Genomic DNA, 26,107 nt, shown 5'->3' with positions numbered 1-26,107 from the left:
AGAGGAATTTTAAAAGTTATACATTTTGAACTCTATCCTGAAAAATAAGATTCTCAAGGAAAAAAGTAGATGGTCTTTACAATTGCTACTCACTTGATTGTGAAGCTTTCGAGCACTCTTTGTATCCATCACATTTTCTAATTTCATTAAGTTGTTCATGTAGTTGTTGTAACACTCCATAATTAACATCATGTATTGCATTTTTTAACTGGAATTTTAAAGAGAAACAGTTCTTATCGATTAACCACTATAGGTGTTATTGTAAATTCATTTGGGTGTAAAAGTGTTGACTGAAGTACATTTTGTATGAATCACTAATTTATTCTAAAATTGTATGCAGGGTCAAAGCTTTTACAACCCTATAAAATTACTAAAAGATGCATTCAGTTCTTTTAATAACATTTTTTTTTCTAGATTCATCAATTTTTCTTTTACCTGTGCACTTATTTGTGGAAGCTCATGTTATCATGGATGTTGGTTAATTTCAGAATGACACAAGATTGCTGTTAGCCAATTAAAATAATGCAGTATAATGATACATATATGTATTGTATATTTTTGAAGTTTTGTTTTTCTACCCATTTTGTATATGCTACTCTATGATGAGAGTCTCAGGGTAGATATGTTATTTAACTAACTGTTTTACCCTCTTAACGTAAAATATTGTTGTTGTTGTTGTTGTGTATCCAGCTTCACTTCTTTCTGATATTTAGCAAATTTCAAATATTTTATGCTGCCAGATTAGCTTACATTTGTTTAAAATTCTATAATATTAGTCTCAGCATAGACAAGACTTTTCTCAGTATAGAAAAAATAAAAAAATTTAAAGGAGCTTGTCCTTTATCGTAGAATTTAGTATTAAATCTAATCATTTTACTATAATTTTGAGCTTCAGTTGTAAACTACAATATCAAAACATACACATTTATCCTGGTATTCTAATGTTAGATCTGGTTTTCTGTTTTTTCCATCAATAGATATAAAGTTGAAATTAATATCTTTAATTGGTATAATCTTTTTTACTAAAACAATCTTTGTTTAATCATTTTTAGACCTTACCTGAAAGGGATCTTCTGTGAGGTCATAATAACTTATAAAATTATTGATGAATTCACAGTACAACAAGTCATGCGTACTATTAATTGTCCGTAAACACCAGTATGTATTGTTGTTTGAGTTTGAGCAAAAACAGAAAGGTCCGTCTGAAATATAAAGATTACTAGACCGTTTAGTATACTGTAAATTCAGAAATTATTACGTTCCTTTATTATTTCCATTTTGTCATTTTAGACTTAAATGAGGTTTTCATTTTTATGATTTTGAGAAAATCCTGTTTAATTCATATAATATGTATCAAAATGCGAGTTTAAGTTATTGCATTTACAGCGCATTTTTTGCAATAATAAAAACCTTGCAATAATTTCTGAATTAACAGTGGTAATAACATGGCAACAAAGAGGAGTTGGAGATGAATAGGAGGAATCCAGTTTGTTGTAAAGGTGACAGATTAAATATTTTGAAAACGATTGTGACAATATATGACTAGATGTGACATATCCAAATTGAAAACGATTGTGACAATATATGACTAGATGTGACATATCCAAATTGAAAACAAGCAATAAAAGCATATATAAGATGTACATCACATGGACATTGCCACAATGAAAATAGCTTATGGTATTTAAAAGCAAGCACAGGATTTGACTAATTTTTGGCATTTCATTTATTTAATATGGGAAAGCTAGTGAGTGCATGCAATTCTCCCTTGACAACTTTATTCATATGTTTCCTTTATTATTCTAAATCTTGACTTACTAGTCCAGTAAGGTTGTGTTTTCCAATGAGAGTTGTCCATTATAGAACAATCCATATTATCTCTCTTGCAGGCAGGATGATCCCTACGTCTCAATTTTTCTCCAGATTGGAGATTCCAATAACTTGCTATCATAAAAAATAAAATAGTAGTGACAACACATGCTGCAATATACTAAATCTGCAAAGCAGTAAGGACTTGTATTTAGAACACAATTTTCTAAAAGAAAACAAATTCTTAATTAAAAACAAATCTATGCATGCATTATACTGTCATGAAAAAAATGCTTAAAGCAAAACAAATTTCATAAGCAAACAGGTTTGAAAATGCTTCAAAAGATGAGGATTCCCATATTATGAGAATGTACTATTTTTAACATATCTTAAGCTCCTCAAATACGAAATCAGTGTGTTGGCATGCAGGCATGCATATTCAATCAGTGCAAAATCTTTATACAGGGTCTCCAATTACTCATTAGTATATGGAAATTAAAGAAGGATTTCAGAAGAAACGAAATTATCTCATTTGAATCAATAATTGCCTTTTACAGTCATGTATTTCTCCAGACTCTAAATTTGCATGGATTCAGATTTTGATCTTAGCACACAACTTATCTTAATCTTATCTTTTCTTTGCTCATGAGAACTGTTCTAGGCATACACTCAACATATTAAATATTACTCCATTAGTCACCACTAAACATCAAATTAACAGCAGTAATATGAAGCTAGCAGCTATGCTTTTGTGCAACACTCTCAAAGACTGCAAATGATGTTTAACCATGCAATGCCATTAAATTTCTCAAAACTGAATTTATAAGTCAATATCTTTTTTAAACTTTTACAAATGATATTCCTTCCATTAAAAACATAATTGCTGTTATTGGGCAAGGATGGGCAATATTGATTAGAAACCTTAACAATTTAATAATAAGTGGCATATTGATAACTCCAGCATTTCTGCTTTAAAAAAAGTTGAATACTACATTTTGAATATATAAAAGAGTAGTGCTTAGTCAATGCTAAGGACCATTTTCATTTCTTTGTAAGCCCAGGTTTATAAGATCATTGCTTAATATTTTTCATACACACTTAAAATGAAAATAGCAATAAAATCAAAGGTCTCCCGAGTTTTTGTTATTTCCAAGTGCATCTTACTGTGGATTCATTTTTATTCGTGGTATACCAAATTTCGTGGGTTTCGTGGGTCACAGCGAACCACGAATTTAAGAATTCAACGAAGAATAATCCCGAGAAATGTGCATGGAGTCGGATGTTTATTTCCGGTTATGTTAGGCAATTCTAGTATGGTGTTGACTAGCGATAAACATTGTAACATAACACGTTTTTTTTTATTGAAAGAAGATACAAGTATTTGATTAAATCTATAATAAATATATCGAATATCAGTGATAATTTTCTTTTTAAAATTGATTAAAACTGCAAGTTGTTAATTACCGTGTCATAGTTTGGTTTACCCGTGATTAAAAATCAATAGGATTAAGTACGGAGATATTGCCCGTAGGTAATATTGTTTATGACAGGAACATTTATTTTCACACCTTATACTTATATCACTGTTTATTATATCGTGATTAGGGAAATGAGCTTTAAATCATAAAGTTTTGAATGCCTTATAGAATTCAGACAAGAATTTATAAATTGTAAAACAAACAATTAATTAGTTGTCTCTGTCCATTATTGTAATCGAAGTTATCAATGAGCACTTTAACCTAGAATGACCAAGCGAGGATTTTGACAATTCAATGAATTCCTTCTTTTTTGTTTTGTTTTATGATTGATCAAACCCAGGAGGTTATTTGATCTCTTAAATCAAAAGGAAATCCACGAATTACGTATCTAATTTTTTGGTGTTGTAATCAGCAATCCACGAATTTACGTATACCACGAAACGTCTTTTTTTCTCTATCCACGAAAATTGATACCCACGAAAATAAATGAATCCACAGTATAATGAAAGTTGACACTTTGTGAACTCTGGTAGAGTTTACCTTTCCCCCAAAAAAACATTTGAAATAATGCTTAGATAATACTCCTGTAGATGAGTTTGGGTGTTTTGTATCATTGATTTGATGTCTCATTGACCTCATATATCCTTTTATTTATATATTTTGGACGAGACCACATCACCATGCAATTGTAATGTTACACTCAATATCACAATAATTCACAAAAAATAAATACCATTCATAAAAGTTATTTTTTCTGACATTAGCTGGCTGCTTATATTTGTATTTTTTTTCATTTCTTTATACTTAACCATGTGTGGATTATAACACCAGCAGACATCTTATTTATCTAAGATTTTTGTTTTGGAATTTTTCAAATGTACTTCAACCTTTAAAATTCACTTTGCTTCTTCTTCTTTTTTTATCAAATAGGGCACACTTTCACAGTAGTAAATCATTGTTTGTCATTCTGGCATAGGCAAATCCCATATTATTTCAAATATGTCTTTAACAAACTATATTTATACCTCGAACCTTCTACAAATTATGAAAATTTAGATATTAGAGTGCCCAAATAAAACCACCAATCTGCATCAGGAAGTTAACTTACAATTCCAGAGAGGAGGGGTTTTCCACTGATTATTATTATGTATTGTACATTTCAAGTCATTTTGGTTACAATCTCTTTTTCTCTTCTTATTCTTGTTTTTCCTTTTCCTTTTCCTTCTTTCTTTTCTTGCTTCTTTTATGGCTTCCTTTCGGGCATTACTATAAAATTAAAATAAATTTTGAGAGCTACTGATGAAATATATAAAAAGTTAATTTTCTTGACTCTGCATGGTATATTTGCTTTTGAAACTTTGATGAATTTTATGGTTCACACTTGAAAGGAATTTGATGAAACTTTGATGAAGGTTATGGTTCACACTTGTAAGGAATTTGATGAAACTTTGATGAAGGTTATGGTTCACACTTGCAGGTATTTGATGAATGTTATGGTTCACACTTGTAAGGAATTTGATGAAACTTTGATGAAGGTTATGGTTCACACTTGCAGGTATTTGATGAATGTTATGGTTCACACTTCATACCCGTAGCCAGGGGGGGTTCGGGGGGTTCGGACGAACCCCCCCTTGAAATCAAATAAGCACTGTTAAAGCCAACGTTTTGTTCAAATTGTGACTGTTAAAGTCGAGTTCATGAGTCCAACGAACCCCCCCTTGGAAATTCCTGGCTACGGGCCTGCACTTGCAGGTACAAATGTATTTGGTGAATGTTATCATTCACACTTGCAGGTATTGGATGAAACTTTGTTGAATGTGAAGGTTTACACATGCATGTATTTGATGAAACTTTGATGAATGCGCACATGCTGAAAAGTCTTGCCTGCTGTGAAGAAGATTTTACAATTTGTTTTCCACTAAAAATTGAATGGAGTAAAGTGATATCATTAGTGCATCATTTCAAATGCTTATCCATATAAGTCATTCATTTATGAAATTTATCAAAGGTGACTTTAGTGATTTTTCAAAGTTTCAAAAATAAAGAACTGTGCCATTGGTGCTCTGTTCAACAATAATGTAAAATAATTCCTCTATGTAATTTCAGAAATTTATAAAAAAAAAAAAAAAAAATAAAGGGAGCTTATCAATAAATATAAACCAGACACCCAAAGTTTGCTGAAAGCATATTTGAGTGCTTGTCCAAAAACAGGAAAATCACCCTTTTTTTATGAATGAAGTCCTAATACTCCAAAATGTAAAATCAGAAATTTTAGAAAATGAAAGGGAACTTATGTCAATATATATAAACAATTCAACAAAGTATAAACATTCTTCAAAGTATTTGTGAGTTATAAGCAGAAAACTGGTAAATCCTCTGTTTTTCTTGAATAAAATCCAATATCACACATATACATAAAATATAAAATTTATCAAAATCAAAAGGGAGCTTATTTCAATAGATATAAACATTTTATGACAGCTTCAATAATATTGGTTTAAAAGTTTTTGAGTTGTTGTCCTGCATGTTGCTGACATACAGATGAACGGATTAGGAAACATATTGTATACTAAGCCGAACTAAATATATGAAGTTGCAACAATTAAACTCACAAATTTGTCTGATTGGTATCACATTTACAAGCTGGTGATGTGCCAGGCAAACCAACACTTTCTAAAAACTCATCACTTTTATCAAACTGGGATAAAAATGTCTCTCTTGGTTTTTCCTTTTTAAGATGCCTTCTGTATTTCTGAAAGATAAAGAAACAAGTAAATGCCAATATGTCCTTAGGAAACTATGTCAGCATCCACAATCACATTTACATCTTTATTCAACTGCAACATATGGATCAAAACCCTAATTTGGCATATATTTATAGAATTTCACATCACAATAATATGTGTTCTAAGTTTCAAGTTGACGATAAATTATCTGGGACCAGACTTTTCACCTGATATACAAAGTTTGATACCTTAAGATCCTAAAGTGAAGTTTAAATCAAATTGGTTCAGTAGTTTTGAAGAACAAGATCTTTGAAAAAGGTTATGGACAACAAGTGATGTCAAAAGCTTGTGGACAACAAGTGATGGAAAAAAGCTTACGGACAACAAGTGATGGCAAAAGCTTACAGACAACAAGTGATATCAAAAGCTAATGGACAACAAGTGATGGAAAAAGCTAAGCTTATTGCCTACACCAGAAAAGTTTTCAAATAATGAATACTTTACCCTCAAATCCTCTAACATTTTTCGATATTCTTGGATCATATCATCAAGTTGGTCTTTGTGGTTTTTCCAGGCATCAGCATCCTGATACAAAATCTGATCACATGAAACCGTGTTGTTTTGTAACACACGACATCTTCTGTCTATTGGTGAAACTACGAGTAACAAAATATTAATGACAACAATGACTATGTATTTAATTTTTGATATATCTAAAAAAAAAAAAAAAAAATATAGCCTAAAAATAATTCTAATGCAACAACGTTACGTTCATTTTGATTGGATAACGTCACTTTCTTACATGGCATCAATTGATGCTATTGGATGACGCGCAAGCGCAGACAGCATATGAAAGATTTTAAATACATGTTTTAACGTTGTTTTCTGTCAGTTTCATTAGAATGGAGATAACAATATTGTATTTTAAGCTCCGACGGCATTAATTTGGGATTTGATGGTCACAAATACCTGTTTACTGTCTCTGCTTAAGCATCGCCAGTAAACTTAATTTGCGACCATCAAATCCCCAATTGATGCCGTCGGAGCTTAAAATACAATACAGTTATCTCCTAAATTAATTGTTTTCACTATTGAAATTGATTTCCCTACTCTTTCTTTCATTGTAATATCATAGACTCAAACTAGAACAGTTGGTTCGAGACCACAATTGTCTTCCTTTGATGATAATTGTCCACAAATATAGTCCCTAGTGTTGACAGTGGGTTAGGCCAACTAAAATTAATTAGTAGATTTTCATCCAAATTTTTGAAAAAAATGGGGCGGGTGGGAGGATTTTATTATTTAAATTTTATTTCATATGAAACCTTCTTATCAAGTGTTATTCATATATGTAAGTGTAATAATAGGCTTATATCATGTAAATACATCCATAAGGTATTGTGTATAAGACAATATATCTATATATATAACAATCAAAACCAAAAGAAATTTACATCAACAGTTACAAATAATAAGTATGAAACAACACGAACTCCACTAAAAATCAGGAGTGAAATCCTAGTGCTCCTGAAGGGTAAGCATATCCTGCACCGTATACGGCACCCGTCATGTTATTTCTTTGTTCAGTTCCATTATGATGGAAGGTTGTTATGACTGAGGAAGAATATCACTGAGATATGATTTCTAACACACTTTTGTCAAAATGGCCAATCAGCTCATGATGGCGACCATAAAATTGCTTGAGTGATGACCTTTTTTTGATTGATTCATAGCCCTGTCTTAGCAACTTTTGAGAAAGCAGTATTCCTCGTTCAACAAAATCAACGTACTTTGATCTAGCTCTAGAGTTACGTATCAATTGAGACACATATACTCCATATGCTGATGCCGCTTTTTCAAATTCGTAAATACATATCTCTGATTGGCAACCACTGTTCTACATGTAATTGCCGCTTTGGAAACCTATTTTATAGTAGACAGCAGAAATGTGGAGAAATTCTCTCTTCAGTTGGACTACGTACATCATATGTAAATAATTTGCTTTCTAAGAAATGTTTTGTTGTCCTAATAAAATGAAGCAAATTTATGCATTTGTATGAAACAGGAGAGCTATAAGTACAGAATAGAATGAAAATTTAAAAAGTGTTGAAATAATAGGGTTGGTCCTTAATACACATGTATGCAAGATGCAAACATAATTACAATGTAGAACATAAAGTTGTTTAATGACTCTATCATCGATATTGGGACAGAGGATGTTTGCTGTTTTTTCTGCAAAAAAAGAAAGGCATGGCTAAATCTAAATCTATGAGCTTGCTATAAATTAATAAATTAAAAATGCACATATTTGTCGATTTTCTGAACTCAATATACGGTCACCAACCAAAAGATTCATGTTTGTGTCAATTTCTTTATTCCAGTCAAATGTGTTCCATGACTCTCACGCTTTTGGGTTTTATGCACAGTCCAAATTTCTTGACACAAAGTCATTGCATAAATAAAATAAATCCAAGGTGTTTTACTCAGAAACATTTGTGTCATTTGTGACATACGGCGATTTGAGTTCTTGGACACAGCGTATTACTCGTAACTAGAATATTTCACGCCCTTCTCGTAATCAATCTATATTCTCGGTAAATGATGTGATTGTTGTCATCCTATTTCAGCAGAATATATCGACTTAATCATTCAGTAAGAATACTCTAAGAAATACGAAAACCGAAATTTGAAACAGGAAGTTTTACATGAAACGAAATTATAGACGGTTACCGGTAACGGAAATAAACAAAAGCTGGAAATCGAATTTTTTTCAAAAATAAAAAAAATCAGGGCGGGAAGATTTCAGAGGGGCAGGCGGGGATGAAAATCTATCAATTAATTTTAATTGGCCTTACCTGTCATTAATTTTTATACCCCTTCCAAATTTATTTCTCCATGCATTAAGCCTCAAAGTGCAAGTAAGGGGGTGAAATTACACTAAAAAAATTTGGGTCCAGAATTTTAAAGGAAAGTAGTGATTTGGTCCAGCTGAAAAAGGTTAAAAATTAGCACTTCAGAAGCTGTCAAAAGATTTCAAGATGCCCTAAACATAAAATTGAAAAACCTCAATTTGTAGGCGCAGGCTCATATAAATTTGACTTTTGAATAATTATGCTAAGTCTGATAAATCAAATGAGTACTCTATTGCTTTTAGTACATGATACATTATATATTTAGGCATTTAAAAAGTATTTTTTGCAATATTTTAATTTTCAAAGCCCCAAATGTTGATAGTTAAAAATTTTCAATTTTAACATCAAAATTTAACACACTAAGATGAGTATAGAATTTAACATATTGTCTATGATATATATCCTATTGTTATGAAACTTTGTAAGTAGTGTTATAATTTATTAAGCTTTGGTAATACCAATTGTTTTTAAGATTGGTCTACTCTTTCTATCCTATTAGGTCAGAGACCACAATTGTCCTCCCTTGATTTTTTTGTTGTCCATGAATATAGTCCCTAGTGATGACATTGGGTTACTTGCCATTTTTATACCCTTCCAAATTTATTTCTCCATTTTTAATGCCTTAAATTGCAAGTAGGGGGTGAAATGACACTGTAAAAAATTTGGGTCCAGAATTTTAAAGGAAAGTAGTGATTTGGTTCAGCTGAAAAAGGTTAAAAATTAGCACTTCGGAAGCTGTCAAAAGATTTCAAGACGCCCTAAACATAAAATTGTCCATATTTTAAGTTAGAGCCGATGAAGTTTTCTATAATTTTGATATAATTTGTCCCAAAAGTATTACAACACACTGTAAAAATTTCATTGAGAAAGCCCAGGTGGGATTTTTTTAATTTTCATTTATGTTCTAAAAGAAATGCACTACAATATAATTGTGGTCTCAACCAGTTGAAGTGACACCACCAAAATTCAAATTTGGTCTGTATTTTGTGGTAATAGACATTGTGTATAAGTTAAATAACATTTGGTTGAGGCAAACTAAAGTAATTCACTAATTTTTCATTTGTAAAGTTCAAATTTGATCTGTGTTTTGTGGTAATAAGCATTTGGTATAAGTTTCTTACATTCTGTTGCAGCAAACTAAAGTTAGAGAACGGAAACAAACTTTTGAGCGTACTTACCTTCGTACAGATGGACAAGGATAAAACTTAACGCCCCCCTCAGCTATGGATTGGGCATCAAAAACAAATTATTAAGGAAAAGGTATAAAACTAAAAATTAGAAGATGCGATATGATTACCAATGAGTCAACTATTCACAAGATACCAAATGACACAGAAAGCAACATTGACTAATCATAAGATGTTCCCTTTTAACTGACCTAATCACAAACTATAACATGTATAAAGAATTCCAAAGTTTTAAATTTAATAGACTATCATGACTAAGGGGACAAAGCCAAATAAAGTCCAGTCCATAGAAAAGAAATATGCCAAAGCTTATACAACTGCATACAAAATATCATTGAGTTATCAATGAGTTCCCAATAGACCTATCTAATCACAAACTTTAAAATGTATACTATGCAAAAGTTACAAACTCAAAAGACTACAACTGTGCCAAAAAATGTCCATGGAAATGATATGTGCAAAAGCTTTAACAACTGCATATCAAATATCACTAAGTAATCATAAGTATTTCCCATTAAACTGAACTAATAATAAACTTTAACATATAAACTGTGAAAAAGTTTGAAAGTTGACATAGCATGATGATGACACCTACGATGTGACAACATAATAAATACTGTACCTGGAGGAACACTATTTTCATCTACAGAGTTAATGTATGATCTTTTCTTTCTCTTAATACTCGACCTTAAATTACCTGAAATATACAAAAAAATACAGAGAAATTATTTACACTGGCTTTCAATTCATAAGGGCTTTTTAACTCAGTCAAGGCAAGACAAACCAGATGCTCCGCAGGGCGTATCTTTATACGACCGCAGAGGTTGAACCCTGAACAGTTGGGGCAAGTATGGACACATTTAACATTCAAGCTGGATTCAGCTCTAAATTTGGATTGTGATTAAATAGTTGACACAGCATAGGTTTCTGACACAGAATGAATGTGTTCTAATGAACTTAAAATTTTTGTTTTCTCTTAGAGCAATTCACTATGCTGTTGAATATTAATCCTCTCAAAAAAAATGTTTGAAGAAATTTTCTTTTTTATTTATGAAATTTCAAACGAGAAAAATTGAACCCAATTTTTTTAATCACATCCCCCTTTCCCTTATTCCAAAACTAATCTCAATTAAAATTTCTAATGGAGTTTGCAACAATTACTACTCATTTAAATACATCATAAAATATTAAGATGTAAAAAAACTGCTTGTTATCACTGAATGGTAAAGATTATTTTGATTTATCAGTTGGTAGTAAAAAGTGAATATACATTGTATATTGTATATAACAAAGATTTAAGTTGATTCTGGACAAAGAAAGATAACTCCAATTAAAAAAAATCTTGCTATGGCACAATATTTTGCAATTAGATATTTCTTGCTTACTATTCTGGACAAAGAAAGATAACTCTAATTAAAAAAAAATTTGCTATTTCACAATATTGTGCAATTAGATATTTCTTGCCATTGCGCAATACTGTGCAATTGAAAAGACTTGCTATTGCACAATACTTAATATAATAATTTTAGATCCTGATTTGGACCAACTTGAAAACTGGGCCCATAATAAAAAATCTAAGTACATTTTTGGATTCAGCATATCAAAGAACCCCAAGATTTCAATTTTTGTTAAAATCAGACTAAGTTTAATTTTGGACCCTTTGGACTTTAGTGTAGACCAATTTGAAAACGGGACCAAAAGTTAAGAATCTACATACAGTCATGACAGTTAGATTCGGCATATCAAAGAACCCCAATTATTCAATTTTGATGAAATCAAACAAAGTTTAATTTTGGACCCTTTGGGCCCCTTATTCTGTTGGGACCAAAACTCCCCAAATCAATACCAACCTTCCTTTTATGGTCATAAACCTTGTGTTTAAATTTCATAGATTTCTATTTACTTATACTAACATTAGGGTGCGAAAACCTAGAAAAATGCTTATTTGGGTCCCTTTTTGGCCCCTAATTCCTAAACTGTTGGGACCTAAACTCCCAAAATCAATACCAACCTTCCTTTTGTAGTCATTAACATTGTGTTTAAATTTCATTGATTTCTATTTACTTAAACTAAAGTTATTGTGCGAAAACCAAGAATAATGCTTATTTGGGCCCTTTTTTGGCCCCTAATTCCTAAACTGTTGAAACCAAAACTCCCAAAATCAATCCCAACCGTTCTTTTGTGGTCATAAACCTTGTGTCAAAATTTCATAGATTTCTATTAACTTAAACTAAAGTTATAGTGCGAAAACCAAGAAAATGCTTATTTGGACCCTTTTTGGCCCCTAATTCCTAAAATGTTGGGACCAAAACTCCCAAAATCAATACCAACCTTCCTTTTGTGGTCATAAACCTTGTGTTAAAATTTCATAGATTTCCATTCACTTTTACTAAAGTTAGAGTGCGAAAACTAAAAGTATTCGGACGACGACGACGACGACGCAGACGATGACGCCAACGTGATAGCAATATACGACGAAAAATTTTTCAAATTTTGCGGTCGTATAAAAATGATCTGTGTATGATGGTAATAAGCATTGTGTATATTATTCAAACTGTTTAGTTGAGGCTAACTAATGTTAGAGAATAAGAAAACAGAAATGAAAAATTCAGTAATTGTTTTAATTGGAAAGAGGCATAACTCTAGAACAGTAAAAGTGATGCCACCCAAATTCAAACTTTCATAACATTTCGTAAGACAAACTAAAGTAAGAGAACCGAAACCAATTTTGGGATGTACATATGGAAAGACAGGTGAACAAGGTTAAAACTTAATGCCCCCTCTGCTATGGCTGGGGCATATAAATAATACTAACTTTTCGAGGGACCATACATAGTATGGGTGAAGGATTCCTTATCTATATAAATCAATGAAAATCTACAAAACAAAAATCCCTGTCAGATCATAAGACAACAAGTAGACATATGACCTGTTCCAGCCACTATTTTACTTACTGGTTTTCATCTGTGTTTGTAGGTATTTTCTTTGTAGACGAGCTATCCTCCTTCTTTTCCTCCTTTTTTTACAATGACAAGGTGGTCCATTGTCGTTCAGCATGAGATCTTTTGTTTCATCCCCTGGACGACACTTCATCAGACGAGGAAGCTTTCTCTTTGGGTCTTTTATACACTGATACTTCTGAAGAGCAAAAATAATATTTTATAATTAATTCAGATATTTTGTTTTACATAATACTGTGACTTGACAGTAAGTGATGCTCTTCACCTTTTGCAGTTTATCAAAATTCTCATCATTGTAATTTGACTATCAAACCAAACTGATAGAAATTAAAACTAACTGTCAAGTGGTGAAAGTGCAAGGTGATATAAAAAACCATACTTATAGAAGTTATACATAGCACTATTAGACTTTAACACTTCTGTATTGATTAAATGAAAATGGTGAGGCTGGTTTTTAACAACATTGACCCCCCATGAGGATCTTGCATTATCCTTAAACATGAAATGATTTACAGAATCTTTATACACAGTTTTATTGTGATTTTCAATTGAAAGCTGATAGGTACGTATCTTTTAATTGCTACAAAAATATCAACTAAGCTTTCATACAATCTTATTTTTTTCAAATCTTTACATTCATTACAATTGGACATCAGTTTGAACTTAAACAGGTTATAAATTCAGTAAAAAATATATGTGACATTACATACATCGCCTATAAGTTTCCATAAGTTATAATGATCTTTTGAAATATTGATCTTATCTCCCTTTATAGCTACAAGAGAACATATTTAAGCTATGATTATATTTCACAATGTATTTAAGAGATTAATCTAAAGTGAGTTATGTAGCATGAATAGAAAAATCCCATTCTAAAGAAATAATTACAAAACTTACATTTTGACATTTTTTACCAATTCAAAAATAATTACCTATTACCTTTTGAATGACAATTCAGGGGCGTAGCTTACGTTGAGGCAACCGAGGCAGTTGCCTCGGAAAAAAAAATATTTTCCTTCTCTGTATTTTTTTTTTAAATGATTATTGCAGCAAACTGGCTACTTAACAATAATGTAGTAACTTGTTATGTCTTGTTGGCATGGTTATTGATTCATACCCTTTACGAATTATGCAAGACTTATGGGAACATTTGAATTAATTTTCCCTCCTCTACTTGGAAATACCCTTTACGGTAGTTTTCTGTAATTCAAGTTTGTCAGATTAAAAAGAAATCAACAACAGATTTATTTTGTCCTACCGTATTGCAAGCGAAAACAGTGAGTAGAATAGATGAGGATGCAACTCACGAGTCACCCGATCAAATCACTTTACCATTGAATTAGGTAAATTAGTTAATTTTGTATCAGAATAATTTCTAGTATATGAGGGCCTGGGTGAGGTTTTAAGAAAACACAAAAGTCGGCCCTGAAATTAATTTAAATTTAAAAGAATATGGATTTAAAATGGTGCTAAATTATAAAATAAAGGAAAATCAAATTATGGGCGATAATGATTAAAAAATAAATATTTGATAATCCCATTCTAAGCATTCAAACCCTCATTTATAACCGTTGACATGTTCCCCTACGACTATGTTCATTGACTTTGGTACTAAACAAAACAAAATATGCATTTATATATTATAGTGCACAGAAAATAATTTATAAGTTGTGGTTCTCAAGTTTTATTCTCGCTATTTTAAATTCATAGTACGTTTTCACAAGCAGGGAATTTAAAATATTTAAAGGAATCACTAATTCCAGAGAAATATGTCTGTTAGTTAATACATATGTCAGTTTAAAAAAAAATCAACCAAATACTGTTCATTTATAATGAAGACTTCAGAATAAAGTAAATGTTAGTTATTTGCCGGTTGTCATGTTCATCATGAGGAAAAAAAAGTTAAAAATCATTCAATATGTAATTTCAAGACCTTCGAAGGAATACACCACTAAAACAAGTGCCGTGCTACACTTTACATGTAGCATATGTTTTTCTCCTACTTTATCCTGAAATTCGTTTGTTCAATCCAGCTGTCATTTTGTGGTGATTATCTATAATTAGTTGATTCGTGACCTACAACCAAATAAATGATCATCACAAAACTTATTACAAATAAACTTTAATATTTGCGTTTGTTTTTTTTTTTTCTGTATTGAACATTTTGTACAGGTTTCTTCTATCCACCGAGCAAGGTCATGATTTCTTGTGATATGACGTGTTAGGTACAACCAACTATATTAGAGTGTTCTACGGATTGGAAACATATTGGGAGCCATTATGCATTTGAGCTGGCTTTCTGCTGGGAACAGTATGTCAATATATATATATATGTTTCTGCTTTCTGTAACTGCTAGCAAGTCTGGAAACTGACTTTTCATTGGTTGTATATAATGTGATACCTTCACGTATTTTGTTATTTTCATAGCTTTGTGTATAGATAGTAAGGCATATAATTAACATTATTATGATGAAATAACCGTGATTGAAAAGCCACTTTTTAACGATTGTTTCTTGTTCAAATTGTAAAAACCTCTATAGCTTCAGGGGGGCTGACCCCCTGCCTCGGTATAAACAGAAGGCAAGCTACGCCACTGCAATTACAACCATCCTATGCAAAGACATTCTGATATTCATATTCATAATGTCATTAAAGTTGAGTTTAAGTCTTTTAGGATTGTAAGTATGCTTTATTTAAAGCCTTGCACTTTCAGGACTTGACTTGTTTTCAACAGCAGTTGGTGTAAATTTCTCACCAGTTGAATGGTTTTATTTGGTAAAACAAATTGCAACAGTTGGAGAGCAACACTTACAGTCAAGTCACACATAAAACATATGAGACTTTAACTAGGACCTAATCACTGCTTAAAATGTTCATACAATATGATTCTTTTTAAAGATATCAAGGTAAAAAGTGAACTTTCTGTAGATAGTGTGGAGGAATAAGTTGGGGTTTGTTGTGTTTAGCATACCCCAACTTGTAATTCAAATTATTGGAAATAGGAAGTAGGTATCAGATAGATTGGAAAAGTGCTTAACACTGCCAACTTGCTAACTAAATAGAAAGTCATCCTGTTATATAGTACTGGAGAAAGATGTGACATTTAGGTATATTTGTCATTAATATTCAAAGTACAGTCAAACCTCAATAAGTTGAAGTAGTTGGAACCAACAAAACTGTTCAACTCATTTAAGATTAGAGCCTTCCAAGTCACTAGCTGGTCGCTGAACAACATGTTTTCCAATTTCAAAAAAGCATCTTGTTTCGTGGTATGTAAAAGCAGAGACTTGTTTTATTTATCTATCTGCATCAATATTAGATGTTGACAAACAATAAATTTTACATGCCATCTTATATTTTATACAAACAAATTTATTAACCTCTCATTGATTAAGGAAATTCATTTCAGATGACAATAGAAACATCAGATTTAAATATTTAGTATTTATGAATTAAATTAATTTCTTTCACTTCCATACTAACTTGCAATTCAAACTTGGACACATCAGGGTACTACAATATTATCAAACAAAGCTTTTATAGCTTTAACTTATATATTTTAAATAGAATTTTCCCATACTGAAGAAATACAAAGGACAAACAAAGTAAAGAGTCAGAAAATTCAGGCACAAAAAAAAGTAGAGATCTAGGAAGTACATATTTAAATTACCTATAACCTGTCCAAAACAATGAGAGATATAAACAATGGTTCAACCTTACTCCTCAAGTAAGAGCCCAGAAGCTGAACCAGGACCTGATGACTGAGGAGGCACCTTATAATTATTTTTCTAATTGTTCTGGAATATGATCAAGAAATGAAAAGGATGGGCGTGGGTGTTTTTGTTGGGGGATGTGGAGTTGTCACCTTTTTCTCAATCCTTTTTCTATAATCTGTATATCTGAGCGAAACTTTATTTTCTATTCTTTAATTGATTATTGAAACAAACAAAAACATGTATGTATATGTTATATTTTGTAAGTCTTTAAACATACAATAATGTTTAATTAATGATATCTTTTATAAAGGCATTCATCATGATCTTCTGGGGGGTATGCTTTGGAATTTTTTGTAATAAATTGTTATCAAAGTCATATGAAACAAGTGACCGGTGAAAAATAATGTTATTCCAATTCTTAACCAATGCATACAAACATCATAAACTTAGTCTTCTGTGCACGATTTTATCATTTTTTTATCGGATAAATTTCGTATAATCGTCAATTTTTTTCTCCATTGGTATGGTTGTTGTGAAAATATGGCAGGTAATTTAAGTTCGTGTTTTGAAGCTAAAGTTTAACTATTGTCACCTGTTTGTCAACAATCAACAAAAAAGCATGGATATTGAGCACATGTATAACATGTTCAATCAGATAATAGTTTATTTTAGGGACATCCATGCGTATTGCGATCACCAGATTTTTACGAGATGGGTCACACTGAGGTCACTATGCATCTATTAAAATAAAGTAAACTTCTTCTAAATATGAACAAATTAAAGATTCAGAAAAAAGTATATGTACATAAGTTTTACAATGAAAACTATTCATTGAGTTATAAAAAAACATATGAATTATTTTTTTTAATTTGAGGTTTCTTATGACTTTAAATACAAAATTGAGATTTCAAAAATAGTTCCTGCATATAATTGGGAAAAAAATCATTCTTGTTATTAATGTTGAACAAATGATTGTCCTGAGAACAACACCCACTCAACACACACAAAGTATAAATGGTTTGTGCTGAATTCATTCTCCAAGAATGTAGGCCTGCAAAATTCTTTTCATATTTATCCTAGTGTACACTGTTTTACTACCTAGTGTTGGATAATCGGTTGAAATCACCAACCGATTATCTATTACAATCGGTTGACAGCAACCAACCGACTATCGGTTATAATCGCATCATAATACCTTGCACTTTTTTGAAATGAAATCATGCATTTAGTCTCATTGTACATGTCTTATCTGTATATTCCATATCATTGCAGAGTTTATATATTCATATTTGATCTTTTGTTTCCTTTTCATATTTTATTTAGCAATTAAAACAATGAATTAATAAGAATCAAGATTCAGATTGAACATATTTTATCCCATAATTACAACATTAACTACCAACAGTGACACTTAACTTTTCTAAATTTCAATGGTGTAACTCACATTACAATTTCAATAACATAGCTGTATAAACATTTGAATGCTTCTAATTAAGAAAAGATATATAAAGTTTTAAACTTTAAGAAATTTAAAATTAACAGAAAAAAATAAAACAATGCATTTGCATTGAAATATATACAGTAAACAAAGGGGTTTAAGCCAATGTCTGTAAATTCGCGTAGAATGTTTTTATTCACTTTTGTGATCATTATTTTTCTGTAAATTGTGTCATTCGTGAGTCTGAACTTATAATTGCAAGAATGCAGAATTATTACATAGTTGAACCGTATCCGATATGTGATTTTTATATTTTTCAACAGCGGACAAATTTCAGAAAATTTACAAAAATAAACGATGTCTGACAAGCAATTTGGAAAGGAATATGATGTTTTTGATGCTACAAATGGATGAAACATTAATAAAAGGCAATTTGCAACACGTTCTAATGAAGCAAAGAAATTACTTTGTCTAAAATCAGAAGGATTTTATGAACGCTCTCAAGTAACAAGCCGGTATTGAAAGAAAGTATTTCATACAAAGTTATTAATTTTGAATAACATTCCATCAATCTGTATATATTTATAGTCAATGCTTTTGTCACGTTTATAAAGAAGGAAATTGGTTATGTCTTTTAATTATAGGATGTTTGACATTGTTATTGTCATCGACTGATATTTTTTGTTATTATTTGTTTGACTGCGCATATAAAATGCAAACCGCAAACGGACCGGAAGTTGATAAGCTAAAGGTCCGGAAACTTAAACGACAATCGATTGAACAAAACCCCAATCGATTATCGACATCGCTAGGCTCAACCAACTGATTTCCGACTTATTCCGATCATCGGAACAACACTATTACTACCTCCTTTGTTTTTTAGGGCTCAGTTTAAGATTATTCTTCTCTCCATAACAATATTAAACTGCTTTATACAAACACAAAAAATGTCCTTTAAAAGTGACAATTAACATTTGTTTTACCTTATTTTTTGAAAAAAACAGTCTTGTTAAGGATTTCTGTCCTAAAAACTGAAGATGGCAAAATACCCTGTAATATTTGAAGTAGAAACCAATTAAATAATACTCATGGTTTAAATGCAACACTGGCTTTTAAATATTTCAATTTAAGTGTTCCTGATGAAGGTATTCAGTGTTTTAGACCAAAGATCTGGAATTTTTTTCACCTAATTTTGGACTATTTTCATATAACTTAAAAGTTGATGCCCCTTTTCAAAAACAGATTGTCAAAATCTCATTACTGCATGAGTATGCTCATACTCGTAGTTCAACAAACTTGTTTCACTGTTGCATCGCGTTTACTTCATGATTTATCCTACCATTTTCCTAAAATCGATCAAGAGCAATTAAGGGAAGGCAACAGTTTAAGAATAAAATGATTTTAATGACTCAAAATGGTAATTTTCTCAGTCATCGCTTACGTTTCTTTAGATTCTGAAGCCGCAATTCAAACTGGATGTAATGTGACGATACTAAAACGAACAATTCTAGACTCATTTCCAGGAATAGTTTTGTTTATCAAATTCACAGGAAAACATCAGCTTTTTTAATATTTTTACCTTTAATAGTGTATATTAATGAAAATAGTTGCACTTGCTTTATGTAGCAAAAAATCATTTTAAATTTACGATTTAGTGTCAAATCTGCAGAAGAGAATTTCAGGCATGCATATTACATAGTAAACAAAGCACGTGCGTTAGAAGTGAAAAAAATCTTTTTTTCTATGTAAATTAAATCAAGTTTTAATTTAATTTTAAATCATAATTGACAATTGTCTTAGCTGAAAAGTAATTAAATAATGAAGACAGTTGGTATGGAATTTTAATTTCCTTATAATATTAGTTCGGAGCTTGTGATTAATAGCCAGGTGTGAATTAAAAACACAGGTAAAGAGATTAGCGATCATAGGCCAATAGCTCCCCAAGGCATTAATACAGTTATTAGGAGGGCCCTCAGGATTATAACACTTTACTGGAGTGGCAGTTTAATTACATAAAATCAATAGCAAAACAAAAATATGTTCAAAATGGCGATTTGAAACTCAATCTCAACGAAATGACCGAAATTATTTCTGTTGAAAAATAAAATTTGACTTAAATCCCAATAATGATTTAGGACTTTTGAGTTTCCGAATCGGTTATGTCTGGCATATATGACCGTTTCTGGACCCTTGCTTTAGACACACCAAATTTTTATAGAGTTCTTGTCATATATTGTCCACTTGATCACACAATATTCTTCACCTGATTTACTTTACATGGAGGTTGGTTTTCAGGTTTAGCACATTCTTTGTATATTCGTTTCTGTTTAGGTGTGGCATATAGTAAACGGGTTTCTGGATTTTCTAAAAATGTTCTCTTCTGTTCCCTCATCATATCTTTATATCTCTTCCCAGTTATTTTGCTGTAAATACATTTATCATAGATGAAAATACAAATACATGTATGTATTAATACATAAATTCAAACTTAAAAAGATCTTTCAGCATATGATACTATAAACATAATTGTTTTTTTTACAGTATTTTTAAGCTCAAATCTCAGATATTACACACTGCAACCTTATTTTCTTTGGTAAATTCTGGTACTACAATATTTTTATTTTCCAAATTAAAAGACCCATTAAGAGCATAACATTGATAACAACATGACATAAACATTACAGAGTGATTAAAGAAACATATAATAATAGTTCAAATGCATGAGGAAAGGGTCAGTGGTCAAGGGGAGATAATATTAGAGTATTTAACTAATTTATGATTTTCTAAGTTTAAAGCCTTTGTCAAGGTATACACATAAAATAGTTAAAAAAAAAATTAGCTATCTTCATTACGCATGATCCATGTAAAAGGTAATGTTCAGGACTGTGTTCATTAGACGTTCGCGGTACCGCTATGTATGTATTGTAACGTCACGCTACTTATGACGTTGAGATTGATGTGCAAGATGGGTTTAGAATCATTACAAGTAGAAACAACTAGTAGTTCTTATTGTGCCTAACAAGTCTGAGAATACCACTCTAAGATATTGGTGCCGAAGGACCAAGATGAGTTCCAAACTACGTTCGATACGTGCAGGACACAGAAGTGTTATTTCCCGACTTTTGAAGAAATTTGAGGACATCCGAGACGACGGAGATGAGCCCGTGAACACTGAAGAGTTAACTAAAATTGTGAACAATCTGTTGAAGAAACAAGAGACACTACAAAAATTAAATGAGGACATTCTAGAAAATCTTGATGAAGGAGAAGTAGAAGCCGAGATCGTCGATTCAGATGAGTATGCTTACACATTAGATGGAAAAATAACGCAAATAAAAAAGCTCATTCTTGTCAATACATCCGCACTCAATACAAATGCAAAAGATTTCGTTAGTTATAGCGGCCCTTCTCATTCTGCCCCTGCTCAGCCCGCTCATGATCAACAAAGTTATGCCCAGTCCGCTCATGATCAACAAAGTTATGCTCAACCCGCTCATGATCAACAAAGTTATGCTCAACCCGGGAGATACACTAAACAGAATACATGTAATTCAAACTTCCGTGAACCGGAAACTCAGTTTTCACGTAGTAACACTAGAGTAAATGAGTACAACAAGTTGCCCAAATTGAATCTTCCTACCTTTGATGGTAATATTATGCAGTGGCAGTCATTTTGGGATTCATACGAGACATCCGTTCACGAAAACACTACTCTTGGAAATGTTCAGAAATTTAATTATTTGAAGTCACTACTCCATGATGAGGCATTGAAAACCGTCACAGGGTTTGCGCTTACACATGCAAATTATGAGAAAGCTATTTCTTTACTGCAAGAAAGATATGGACAATCGCATGTAATAAGACAGAAGTATATGCAAGCACTAGTTGATATACCAGCCCCTAAATACACGATATCTAGCATGAAAAACTACTACGATGAAATTGAGATACACATTAGAGGTTTGGAGTCATTAGGTCAAAGTGAAGACACATACGGAGCGTTTTTAGTGCCCATTATTATGAACAAACTACCAGGTGAAATCAGCAGAAATCTTGCCAGACAATATAGATCTACAGATTTACAACTGAATGAATTACGCCGTGGAATTTTCGATGAACTTTATATTATGGATGCAGGAAAAACGTCAGAACAGTTAGAACCCCCTACAGCTACCGCCGCCTTTCTGACAAATACAAATTCTAGTAATCGAAATAGAGGTAACAAGAATACAAACGCAAGTAACACTAAACCCAAGCCACACTGTGCGTACTGTAAGGAGCCACACTCGTCTGTTAATTGCACTAAAGTATCTGATTACAATGGCCGAATGTCAATCGTGAAAAAAGACCGCTTATGCTTTAACTGTCTAGGACACCATAGCTTATCCGCATGTAAATCTACAAAAACTTGCAACAAGTGTCATAAACGTCATCACACCAGCATTTGCAAAGACAATGTTAAAACAAATGAAGACAACAAACCAACAGGGGATATAAGCGTAGGCACAATTCAACACAACGCGGAGGAACCAGACATTGTTTTACACTCACAATCGCCAGATCGTGTACTTTTGAAGACAGCAATTAACCCAGTAAGTGCAGAACATGAAATACTTGATGCAAAAATATTGTTTGATGAAGGTGCACAGCGGTCATTTATCACAGAGGAATTAGCCGAGAAATTGAAACTCAAGCCTACTGGAACTGAAAGCGTTAACCTATCCAGATTTGGAGACAATGCAAATAGTACTAAAATTCGCCATTTGAGAACAGGATTGGTATATCTCATAACTACAGATGGTAAACTGCCGATTCGAGTCTTGATCGTTTCAGAGATAGCAGCACCGATGAGAACCTATGTACGCCAAGCAGCAAAACTTACATATTTGTCAGGAATCAAATTAGCTCACCCAGTAACAGCAGATGAAAACTTTGAAATTTCTATTCTAATTGGAGCTGATTACTTCTGGTCAATTGTTCAGAATGATATTATCCGAGGCGAAGGACCGACAGCTGTTCAATCAAAAATCGGATACTTGTTGTCTGGAACGCTACATTCACACAACTCTGACACAGATGGATACAAGAGAGCTTCAATGATGAACGTGATGATCGCAACAAAAACCGATGAGTACGACTTGGAGAAATTTTGGAAAATAGAGTCACTGGCTACCGAGAAAATTGACACCACAAAGTTAGAAGAACAGATAGATATTCAAAAGACTTATGAAGAGAAACAAATTCGTTACCATGACATCAGATATTTTGTAACGTTACCATGGAAAGAGGATCACCCTACGTTACCGACAAATAAAGCCATTGCACAACGAAGGACAGAAAATGTAGTAAGAAGACTTAGCAAAGAACCCAAACTACTTGAAAAATATGGAGAAATAATGGCAGAGCAGGAGAAAAGGGGCTTCATAGAAAAAGTGGATACTACTAATGAGACCGATGAAACTAGCAAAATACACTATATTCCGCATCATGCTGTGAGAAAAGATTCAACTACAACACCAATTAGGGTCGTATACGACTGCAGTTGTAAAGTAACACCAGAATCGCCTAGTCTTAATGATTGTTTGATGACTACTCCACCCAATTTAAATGACTTAGTCGGCATTCTTTTAAGATTTCGTTTACACCAATTTGCCGTTACTACTGATATAGAGAAGGCGTTCTTGAACGTTGGATTAGAGACACAGGATAGAGATGTCACACGTTTCCTTTGGTTCGATACACCAACAGACCCATCAACTCCACTATCAACTTACCGATTTAAGTCTGTATTATTTGGAGCCACTTCATCGCCATTCATACTGAATTCCGTTCTACAAAAACACTTGAGAGAGAACCGTTGTGAATATACTGACACTTTAATGAAAGATTTGTATGTTGATAATATACTGTCGAGTTTTCCTACAGAGAGTGCATTACTGAAATATTTTGATACAGCAAGAGACTTATTCACTAGAGCAGGATTTAACTTGCGCTCATGGGCTTCAAATTCTCAACTTTTGCGAGACCGCGCAAATTCACACAACGTATTAGACAAAGATGAACTCATAAAAGTGCTTGGATTGAGATGGAACACTTGTAACGACACACTTACTTTCGCCAAACCGGAATACACCGATATTGAAGATACACGTCTGACAAAACGAGAGATTTTAAGACAATCATCGAAAATCTATGATCCACTCGGACTTATTGGTCCAGTTACTGTGCGTAGTAAGATTCTTATGCAGACTTTGTGGGAGAAAGGATTAAATTGGGATGAACCTCTTACATCTGAAATTACAACAGAATGGAAGTGTGTACTACAAGATATTAATGAATGTTCACATTTGGAGATTAATAGACCGTATTTCAAAGAAAAATCAGACAATGTAGAATTACATGTTTTTACGGATGCAAGCTTGAAAGCCTATGGTGCATGCGCATATTTAGTCAGTGGAAAAGAAACCGTACTTATCATGTCAAAGAATCGAGTAGCACCTCTTAAACAGTTAACAATCCAGAAGTTAGAACTCAGTGCAGCTTTGATAGGCGCAAGACTCGTCAAGCATTTGAAATCGTACTTGGATGTTACTAGCGTCACATTATGGAGTGACAGTCAGATAACTTTGTGTTGGCTTACTACTGAGAAACAATTACCCGTTTTCGTTAGTAATCGAGTGAAGGAAATTAACGAAATTACTCAAGAATACCAATGGAAGTACTGTCCGACAGATTCAAATCCGGCAGATATGCTATCGAGAGGAGTAACTGCAATGAAATTTTTAAAATTGGATCTTTGGATGAAAGGACCCGAATGGCTCACTGACAAATCAAACTGGCCACAGTGGAAGAATAAAGAATCACACATTCTTAGCACTACAATTGAGCAAGGACAATCAACTAGTGAACCGCAACAGAAAATCAGATCTTATGAAGGAATAAGTAACATTATGGATATAGAAAGCTACAGCTCATACCAAAAACTTTTGCGTATAACAGCATACATGTACCGATTCATAAACAACTGTAGAAATAATGACAAACTAACAGGAAATCTTAGTGTCAATGAAATTCAGACTGCTTCGACTTCGATGAATCAGCTAAATTTCCAGTACTAATACCGAACAAAGACAGACTTTGTAAATTAATTGTTATGGATGCACACGCAAGGAATATTACTCTGGATTAGAAAGTACAGTGACATTTATTCGCCAGTCTTACTGGATTCCGTCGATTCGACAATGTGTGAAATCAATACTCCGTAATTGCGTTACTTGCCGTAAAATTACAGGAAGACCCTATCTTACACCCGAACCACCACCACTGCCGTCCGACAGACTTAATGATTCACCACCGTTTACCGTAACCGGTGTCGACTTCACAGGAGCATTGAATGTGAGAACAAAAAGCAACGGTATTAGTAAAGCATATATTTGTCTATTCACCTGCGCTAACACTAGAGCTGTGCATTTGGAAATCGTTGAAGACCTTACAGAACAAACATTCATTCTAGCGTTTAGGAGATTCACCAGCCGCAAATCGTTACCAAAAATCATGATGTCTGACAATTGTACAACATATACCGCAGCAGCGAAGGAAATTGAAATGCTTACAAAATTTACTACTATTCAGGAACAACTCAACATATATGGAACTCAGTGGAAATTTATTCCGAAGCGTGCACCATGGTATGGTGGTTGGTGGGAGCGATTGATCGGCTTGACCAAGAATTGCATAAAGAAAGTGTTAGGACGAGCACTAGTTACTTTTAGAGTGCTAGAGACAATTGTGACCGAGATAGAGGCTATATTAAATGATCGTCCGTTAACCCACGTATCAACGGACCTTACCGATGATGAACCGCTTACACCGTCTCATCT

The 26,107-nt window shown here is 32.6% G+C and overlaps 1 protein-coding gene and 1 long non-coding RNA gene across 4 annotated transcripts in view; both read right to left on the bottom strand.

The window, feature by feature from the left end:
- LOC143054058 (extracellular sulfatase Sulf-1-like) overlaps positions 1-26,107 on the bottom strand; it is a 68,486-nt gene that overhangs the window by 3,826 nt on the left and 38,553 nt on the right. For 2 of the 3 annotated variants that reach the window (XM_076226922.1, XM_076226921.1), the window contains 9 exons: positions 20,491-20,650; positions 13,067-13,250; positions 10,735-10,809; positions 6,518-6,669; positions 5,900-6,039; positions 4,396-4,553; positions 1,819-1,944; positions 1,060-1,202; positions 94-208 (listed from right to left, as the gene is read on the bottom strand). In XM_076226922.1, the coding sequence (XP_076083037.1) occupies positions 94-208; positions 1,060-1,202; positions 1,819-1,944; positions 4,396-4,553; positions 5,900-6,039; positions 6,518-6,669; positions 10,735-10,809; positions 13,067-13,250; positions 20,491-20,650 (1,253 nt within the window). The remainder of the gene's footprint in view (positions 1-93; positions 209-1,059; positions 1,203-1,818; positions 1,945-4,395; positions 4,554-5,899; positions 6,040-6,517; positions 6,670-10,734; positions 10,810-13,066; positions 13,251-20,490; positions 20,651-26,107) is intronic. The other variant, XM_076226923.1, reaches the window with a different exon arrangement.
- Positions 17,639-19,790, bottom strand: LOC143054059 (uncharacterized). The gene is made up of 2 exons (XR_012971553.1): positions 19,095-19,790; positions 17,639-17,887 (listed from the first exon to the last, which is right to left on the bottom strand). It is a non-coding gene; the product is annotated as an uncharacterized LOC143054059 (long non-coding RNA).

The sequence above is a fragment of the Mytilus galloprovincialis genome, chromosome 12, assembly GCF_965363235.1.
Source record: "Mytilus galloprovincialis chromosome 12, xbMytGall1.hap1.1, whole genome shotgun sequence".
Classification (NCBI taxonomy): Eukaryota; Metazoa; Mollusca; class Bivalvia; order Mytilida; family Mytilidae; genus Mytilus; species Mytilus galloprovincialis.
The sequence above is the reverse complement of the archived record's forward strand: the minus strand, read 5'-3'. Positions and strand labels throughout refer to the sequence as shown.